This window comes from Vicia villosa, unplaced genomic scaffold, assembly GCF_029867415.1.
Source record: "Vicia villosa cultivar HV-30 ecotype Madison, WI unplaced genomic scaffold, Vvil1.0 ctg.001603F_1_1, whole genome shotgun sequence".
Classification (NCBI taxonomy): domain Eukaryota; kingdom Viridiplantae; phylum Streptophyta; class Magnoliopsida; order Fabales; family Fabaceae; genus Vicia; species Vicia villosa.
The window spans coordinates 151,610-160,739 of NW_026705672.1; the positions used below are offsets into that span (position 1 = coordinate 151,610).

Genomic DNA, 9,130 nt, shown 5'->3' on the forward strand with positions numbered 1-9,130 from the left:
GACATTAATTATCTTTTTTAATAAATTTATAACTAAAGTACATTAATTTCTTTCTTTCTAACAAATAATTAAGAGTGTTATTTATAAAATAATAATATTTTTGCGTTAAACTCTAAAATTGATAATTATTTAAATATTTATTTTTTAATAAAAAAATAATTAGAAAGAAATAGAGAAAATTTATATTTCAATTACAGAAATGTTATATAAAATAACATGTTTTTCACTATTTCAATATTTATTATGTAATATATTGACTTTTATTAAATACATTATATATTGACTTTTATTAAATACATTAGTTTGTTTGATGTTTTGAAATTTTTAAGTATTATACTTAAACCACATTTAATTCCTATGTATATCATATTCTTTAGAATAGTCTTAAAATTTTAATTCAACTATTAAATTTAAAGAATTGCATGAATATTATTTCTATTTTGGATCTTTGATTTTCAATCTTTTGATTTTTGATTTATGAATATATTTAGACCGATATGATGTGTATATTATTATTTTTTATTTGAAAAAGATTCACATTAAAGTGGAGTCAATCTGATGTCTTTTTTTTTCTTTTCAATTTTTATATTTGAGAGGTTTAAAAGATTTAAATTACAGGAATTTTTTACCGGAAGAGAAAAATGAAGGTAACCGACTAGACTATTTTTTGATTTGTGTTAATTTTTTTTAAAAAAATTTAGATTTAAATTATTTATGACTTTTTATTCTTTTTTATTTTTTCAGACTGTAGATCAATTGAAGAGTAGATATGTTGTAGATTATTTTTTTTTTATTATTGTATTAAACTTTAAATAAATATTATCTACAACAAAGTTGTTAATGTTTTAATAATAATTGTTTATTTTAATTCTACACAATTGATGTAACAATTTAAAAAAGGGTTGAAATACGTGTAAAAGTTCATATATCAGCAACAATGACAATATCAAAGCATATCTCTTTATATCAACAAAATAATCTCACATTAAATCTTTGAGTTACTTTGAATTTCATATTCTTCAAAATAATGGTTGATAACTAAAATTATTATATTTCGTTTCACTTATCTATTTTTTTATACTAGACTAAAATGTAAATATTCTTTATTAGTGTGATTATAATATTATATTAATTACATTGATTTATCTCCCTTTAACAAATAATTAAGAATGATATTTCTAAAATATAATTAATATTTCATTAAATTTAAAAATTGGTAATAATAAAAATAAAACGTAATATATTGCATATTAAAATGTTTTGTTTTAATATTTAACACGACTTACTTTACCTTCTACAATTAATGATTATTTTTAAATTTTTTTATCGTCCACTCTCATAATATTCATTTAATGAGTTTGGAAGTGTGTGATATTAAGGCCAATAATTTTTGTGACAGAATAAACTTAGTCAACGTTTTCATTTAAGTAAATGATTTTATAACCGATCATTTTTAATAAATATTTTTTTACAATTTTGGATTTTAAAAAGAAAATAATATATAAAAATTTATGCTTTTAAAATGAAACTAATAATATTTTTTAAATTAGTTTTAGTGTATAAAATGTGTTGCAATAATAAGATTATGTTTTACTGAACTTTTTTGTACATGAGAACATAAAGTTATTGATCAAAATATTGATTATTAACGGGACATGAAGTTATTGATCAAAATATTTATTATTAATGGGACATGAAGTTAGTGATCAAAATATCTTTAAAGGTACACAGGGACATGAAGTTATTGATCAAAATATTGATTATTAACGGGACATGAACTTATCAAATTATTCGTTTATTAATTATACCTTAAATTATTAATTTTTTCACGGATAATTAGATACTTTTTTATTAAAAATATACATATGAAATAAATATGCATCCCGTACCAGAATCCGTGTGAATGCACGGGTTTGTTACTAGTTATTAAGATATTAAGGAAAAATTATTGTAAATATAATATATTTACTATAGGTTTAGCTGTGATGCAGGTTTAGCTCGAAGAATAGCCTCCTAACCCTTCATATTATTGAAACCTAAATCTCCTTCTCCTTTCTTCATGAATGAGTTTAGCCAGTCTTCAGAATTTCTACTTGTTACACAGTTTGCACTTCAAATCATATTTTATGAATTAAAATTTATCAATGATGCAAGTTGGTTCATTTAACTAACTAACAAAAAACAATATAGGCATAAAAAATACTCATATTATTCAATATTTTATTTTCTGATAAAGAAATTACACTAGAATATTACACTATAAGCTTAAATTCCTCACCTATAAGTTGTTTCAAATTTGTAAGTTCTACAATAATAAACTCAGATGAGTTATTAACATCTGTCTCCAAAACTCTCTCCCTCATTGAAATCTTTCCATTATTCACAACTCTCATCACACTCTTATTCTTAGGCACTCCTAAGAAAGTAACCTTTTCTATGATCCATTTTTTATTCAAAGCAAATTTTCCATTAGTCACATTAGATCTAACAGAAACACTAGTATCATTCCATTCACCATAAAATCTAACAAATGTCCATTGCTCTTTTGCTTCTAGATGAAGCTCCTCGTCATCATCCAAATAAACATGTCCATAACTGTTTCCAGTTCCATTAAAAACAACCACAAGCTGGAATGAGGTGTTACGTGCCTCTTTCGTCGTCATTGCTTCACCTTGTAAGGCCAAAATGTTTCCTTCTCCAACATGCACATTTATGTGATCAGCTGGTGCATCAAGTTTGACAGTTTTTCCGGATTTAGCATTCACTGAGTTTGAGAAGTTAAAGAGATCAAACCAATTTCCTTTAGGAAAGTATGCGTCAACGGTCGTTGCACCAGACTGTAGCACAGGTGAGACTAGAACTCCTTTGCCTAGTAGAAACTGTGAATTTATATCATATGTTGCAGGATCCTCGGGGAATGAAAAGAATAGCGGTCGTGCAATTGGTGTTCCGTTTTTACTTGATTCGTACATAAGTGTGTAGAAATATGGAAGAAGGCGGTAACGAAGGGCAAGCACTTTTTTAGCTGATGCTGTAACTGACTCCCATAGGTAAAGCTCTTGCCTGATGGTGTGTATATCTGAATGAGCTCTTGCAAAGGGGTAAAAGGCCCCCAACTACATCAAGAAAAATGAAAAGTAGTATTAGACCTTGAGGTAAATTTATAGATACTAGCAAATTTTATGGATGAATGAATGTTTGTTACCTGGATCCAGCGCTGACAAAGTTCTTCACTTGTGTTACGTTTGAAGCCACATATATCTGCGCCAGTCATTGGAATTCCATAGATTCCAGTGTTTAATATGGATGGAATTGAGTATGCTAAATCATTCCAGGAAGCAGAATTATCTCCGGTCCAATGACCTGTATACCTGCCAGAGCTTACAAAAGTTGACCTCGTCATAAGGAATGGTCTTTTCTGAGTTATATTCACTAAGGCCTTGTTTGTTGTTTTGGAAACCAAAAGTCCATACAAATTGTGAGCATCATACACAGGGACATTACCATAATGCATCGCTGATGCTGGCACTGTTCTATGGTTAATCGGACTTTTAGTTAAGTTACTGTTAATTTTGTAGGGAGGGTTGTCAAGAGTAGAATTTTCCATGTCAGGAGATGTTATGAAATTAGTTATTTCATTCATGTCAAGCCAAAGACCATCAAAAGGGAGCATGTCTCTAAACAATTTGATTTCTTCCTCCCAAAAGCCTTGGCTATTAGGGTTAAGAAAATCAAGAAAGGAAACTGGTCCAGGCCAAACTACACCTTGATAATTGGTTCCATTTCTCCTTATGTAGAGATCAGCTTTCAAGCCTCTATTATAGGTTCCATGTGTGTCATTTATAGCAATACCTATGTACACAATTTCTCTCAAATCAATTACACATGCCACTTGAGTAGATTAAGTTTAGTTTCAAAGATATTTTATGGTGTTAGAATAAAGTACCTGGATCAAGGATAGGCACATATTTTTGACCATTTTTGTGAAGAGCGTCAACAAAAGTCTTCATCTTGTCAAGCGGATAATTAATAGGATCGAGTGTGAACATTTTATAGTTATCCATGTAATCAATATCTGACCACAAGCCTTCAAGAGGTATACCAGATTTTGAATAGTTCTGTACCACCTCAGTGATATCATTTACATCCTTGTAGCTATATCGACATTGATGAAAACCTTCACAAAGAGTTAACAATAATGTGTATTAGCATTGGAGTTCGATATAACAAATCAGCGTGAATAGAAGGACAAAAAGGGGTTGAACTTACCAAAAGACCAATAAGGCATAGGAGCAGGTCTACCAACAAATTGAGTGTATTGATCCAAAACCAATTCAGGAGAAGAACCAGCAAAGAAATAGAAATCAAAAACACCACCAATAGCCTTATAAATAAGACGATCGCCTTTATAAGCAACATCCATTCCATTACTATTAAGAAGCAAAACACCATGTGTGCTTCCATTTTTAACTTTTCCATCAGATGAACCCTTTCTCACATCCATATAAAATGGATGAGATCCATAAAGGTTAACATCAACAAAGTAAGCATGAGTATCTGCATTCCAAAGAGTTAAATTATCGCCGGGTTGCAACTTTAAGGTACTCTTAGTGCGCTCTCCCAAACCAAACAGAGAAGATCTGTCTGAAGGTAGAGAGGTAGAGAGCTGCAAGTATTGATCTTTAAACACGAGAAACTGTTCAGAGTTTGAAGGGTCTTGTGGTGAAGTGTTAAAGAGTGTGTCATTGGAGGATTTGCGAGTGATGGTGAATCCAAATTGACTAGTGTTGTTGAGTGTGAAGATAAGGTCTGAATCTGGATGTGTGAGTGTGTGTGTTGAGTTTTGATCTTTGGATAGAATATGATGAGATAGAGAAGAAGAATAAGAAGAAGAATAAGATGATGATTCTCTAGGAATCACTTCTTCTGGAACTTCCCATCTTTTATTATTTGAATCAATGATCCTTACTCTTAATCTATCCTTGGTCTCAAAACTGCAATTTAGAATTAAAAAAAGTTAGAAAGCGGGACATAATCATATGATTATGTTTGTTGAAACATGAAAATAACAGTGAACTGTGATAGGTTACCTGACAGTGAGGTTGAGGAGTTGAATGTCTGTTCCAAAAACTGAGGAGGAATTGATGAGTTTAAGGGTAGCACTCAAAGAATTTGCTTTTGTGTTGGTTACATTTGTGACTGTGTAGCCATAACCAACTGGCTCATCAGCTACACTTTGAGATATGACTATGCAAAAAATGAAACAGAAAATTATGGTTTGAATTCTATGACTTGTAATCATTTTGTTTGTTTTTGATGTGCTTGAGAAAAGGAGGATTGAGAATCTTTATATAGGCAAACAATGATGAGGTGTCATTAAAGTACAATATTTATTCAGTTAATCCAATAAATATTCTACTTTTTAGTTTTTTCCAACTCATTTTCACTTTCCAACTCACTTATTTACTTTTATAATTTTATAACTATCATTTCTAATAAATTATCAATCAAAATATTATAATAAATTATTGTTGGATGATGGAGTTAGTGGAATCACATAAAAAATTATTATGTAAAGAATCTAAAATGTGTTTATGAATCTTCTACATTGTAATTAATCTAATAAACTGATTAAGTTTTGCATACAAGTCAATAAAAATTATTGAATAGAAATTATTTAAGTTGTTAATACATTGAATAATAACATCCCTATGATTTAAAATCAATGTCTCGAATTTCACTTAAATTTTAAGAGACAATAATTAATAGATAGAATCTGGTTTAAATACATATCACATAAATTCATATTTGAGCATTGATTTTAAATCGTATGGTTGTTATTAAAAGTTCCCAGTTCTCATAATAACAAAAGTTCTCATTTGATATGTCCCCATATATATATATATATATATATATATATATATATATATATATATATATATATATATATATATATATATATTCCAAGTACATTAACTATTCAATATATTTAAAAAGTGAAATTTTTCTTATAATAAGGAATGAAGAGAGTAGTATAAAAATTATTTTTAATGAATATACCTCATATAAGGAATGAAGGGAGTAGTATAATCATTTCAACTATTGGACAAATCTATAATATAAGAAAAGTTGTTGTTCTGGAATTAAGAAAAATACTCTTTTGTTAGTTTAGTCTAAATTAATATTTTGTGAGCATAAAATTTATTTTTTTAGTTTTTTCCAACTCACTTTCCAACTCATTTTTCACTTTTTCACTTTTTATAACTTTATTATTATTATTTCTAATAAATTATCAATCAAATTATTCCAATATTTTTTTTAAAATGACTATTATGATCATTTTAAATGATTGTTAATTTACATATAAAGTAGTATTTAATTTTTAAAAATTAACTTTAGTAATTCAATATTAATAACGAAGAAATATAATTTAAAATAATTTTAATTTTTTAAAATACAATACTTTTTAATAAACTAATAATTTTAGTTTCAAAAATACTTGAAAAAGTGTGTTATTGATAAAATACAAAGATGTGTGTCACTTATTAATAACTTTAATTTATATGATTCAAAATATTATTATATTAATATATGTCATTAATGAAGTTTATATAATCAAAATTATGTTTGCACAATTAAATATTAGAAAAATTATTTATATATGCAGATAGAGTTGTCAAAACGGGCTGGACCATGACGGACTTGGGCTTTGCGTGGGCTGAGCTAAAGAGCCGGGTTTGTAAACGGGCCACAATTTAATTGACTAAGCCTGACCCTTTGCGGGCTACGGTTTTTTCGGACTAGCCCGGTTTATATTTAAAATTATATTTTTTGAATTAAAAAGTGATTTTTTATTTAAAAAAATGTATGATACAACACCATACTTTGGTTTTAACATATCAATCCATAAATTTAGACAAAATGAACTCTACTGTATTGTACTTCTTTTATAATAATAGTATGTTGTAACTGAAGAATAGAAAAACACTTAGAAAGGGGGGGGGGGTTTGAATAAGTGTAGTTTAAAAACTTGGACGATAAAGATAAATTGCACAGTTATTTTTATCCTGGTTCGTTGTTAACTAAACTACTCCAGTCCACCCCCACGGAGTGATTTACCTCACCTGAGGATTTAATCCACTAATCGCACGGATTACAATGGTTTTCCACTTAGCCCACGACTAAGTCTTCTAGAGTATTCTGATCACAACTTGATCACTCCAGGAACAACTGCTTAGATACCCTCTAAGACTTTCTAGAGTTTCCTGATCAACACGATCACTCTAGTTACAACTGCTTAGATAACCTCTAAGACTTCCTAGAGTATTCTGATCAACACGATCACTCTAGTTCCTTACAACTTAATGTAATTAATTCTAAGAGTATTACAAATGCTTCTGAAAAGCTATAATCACAACAGTGATATTTCTCTTAACCTTTAAGCTTAATCTCACTAATATATTACAACAGCAATGTAGTGAGCTTTGATGAAGATGAAGTTTTCTGAGCTTTGAATTTGATCAGCGTTTCAGCAAGTTAATTGTTAGCGAAATCGTCAACCTTGCTTCTCATCAGAACTTCATACTTATAGGCGTTTGAGAAGTTGACCGTTGGGTGCATTTAATGCTTTGCGTGTTCCGTACAGCATTGCATTTAATGTTTCACGCTTTTGTCAACTACCTCGAGCCTTGTTCACGCTGTGTCTACTGACGTTGCCTTTAATAGCTTCCAACGTTCCTTTTGTCAGTCAGCGTAGCCTGCCACTTGTACTTTCTTCTGATCTGATGTTTGTGAACATAATATTTGAATATCATCAGAGTCAAACAGCTTGGTGCATAACATCTTCTTGTCTTTTGACCTTGAAGTGCTTCTGAGCGTGATACCATGAGAACTTCAGTGCTTCTGCTTCTGATCTCAAGTTCTTCTGATGCTTCCATAGACCCATGTTCTGATTCTGCCTTGACCATCTTCTGATGTCTTGCCAGACCATGTTCTGATGTTGCATGCTGAACCTTCTGAGACAAAGCTTCTGAGCGCTGATTTGTGCATACTCTTTATATATTTCCTGAAAGGGAAATTGCAATGTATTAGAGTACCACATTATCTCACACAAAATTCATATCCTTGTTATCATCAAAACTAAGAATATTGATCAGAACAAATCTTTTTCTAACAGTAACATCCTTATTTTCCTGAGTATGAGAATAAAGGATAAGTGTGTTAGTGCATTTACTCTTGTTTGATCCTTTATACTTATATGAATACGAAATGTGATGGAACATGAATAATTACTAATGCTCGTTTTTTTGGTTAAACAATTCTGGATTGATTGCATTGTGCCACTTTTCGCTTGATATGCGTGTGTATGCTTGAATTGAAGTGGACCAGCAACTAGGTTGTTTTTATAACTCGGACTTTATGATCAATAAGTCGTCCCGGGCTTAGTGATCAATGGGGCAACCTCGATCGTGCGATCCAAGGGCTCACACCCAAGCTACCGTTGCAGTGTACTTGTGAGGGTCTTGAGGCATTTTACTCACTTGGCATTAACACACTTGTGTGCTCGGTATTGTGGGGTTATGTGGCTATGTAGGCTAATACATAATCGGTAAATCACCTCTAGTGATATCATATAGACGAATCACTAGACTCCCGGCCGATTGGGCTCATATGTCTTCATGGCATTTTGTACTTGGCGTTAACACTCGTGCGTTATGATGATTAACAGGACGATGACGCCTCCTCGACATAGTTCATCATGCAGCCATATAGGCTTTTGCGACCCTTTCTAATCATCCTTGTCGTGTGCTTGTACAAGTCTCTTGACGAATAGACATGGGTGACCCAACAAGGATGTGATTTGAACCTAGTGGTGGTATTAACATTCTTCTGGATTCCCCGTACATGGGTATGGGTCTGCATACTATTTTGTGTAATTGAGGACAGCTTCCGAGAGCATAAAGAGATACCCGGAAGACCTGACCTCGAGGGTCGCGCCCGACAGAAGGCAGGCAGGTAAACCCGGAAGACCTATTCTAGAGGAAACTAGTACTCATGTTTGTTTGTGATCCCATTGGTTAGTTAAGGGGCTTCTAATGTGGATTATATCCTTGTCGTGTGTTTGCACTTG

At 30.9% G+C, this 9,130-nt stretch overlaps 1 protein-coding gene across 1 annotated transcript; it reads right to left on the bottom strand.

Annotated features, from left to right (window-relative positions):
• Nucleotides 1-2,187: 2,187 nt before the first annotated feature.
• On the bottom strand, nt 2,188-5,307 carry LOC131635967 (alpha-glucosidase-like). Its single transcript, XM_058906606.1, has 5 exons — nt 5,091-5,307; nt 4,270-4,994; nt 3,947-4,177; nt 3,206-3,852; nt 2,188-3,116 (listed from the first exon to the last, which is right to left on the bottom strand). The coding sequence occupies exons 1-5, from the start codon at nt 5,300-5,302 to the stop codon at nt 2,253-2,255; spliced, it is 2,679 nt and encodes an 892-aa protein (XP_058762589.1). The 5' UTR covers nt 5,303-5,307; the 3' UTR covers nt 2,188-2,252.
• Between the last annotated feature and the right edge of the window lie 3,823 nt (nt 5,308-9,130).

What these genes read in the sequence shown, in the direction of transcription:
- LOC131635967 (XM_058906606.1), bottom strand. Translation starts at nt 5,302, where the DNA reads ATGATTACAAGTCATAGAATTCAAACCATAATTTTCTGTTTCATTTTT. An exon ending in TATGCCTTATTGGTCTTTTG is followed by an intron (nt 4,178 to 4,269) that starts GTAAGTTCAACC and finishes CTCTTTGTGAAG; the next exon opens with GTTTTCATCAATGTCGATAT. An exon ending in TGTGCCTATCCTTGATCCAG is followed by an intron (nt 3,853 to 3,946) that starts GTACTTTATTCT and finishes TTGTGTACATAG; the next exon opens with GTATTGCTATAAATGACACA.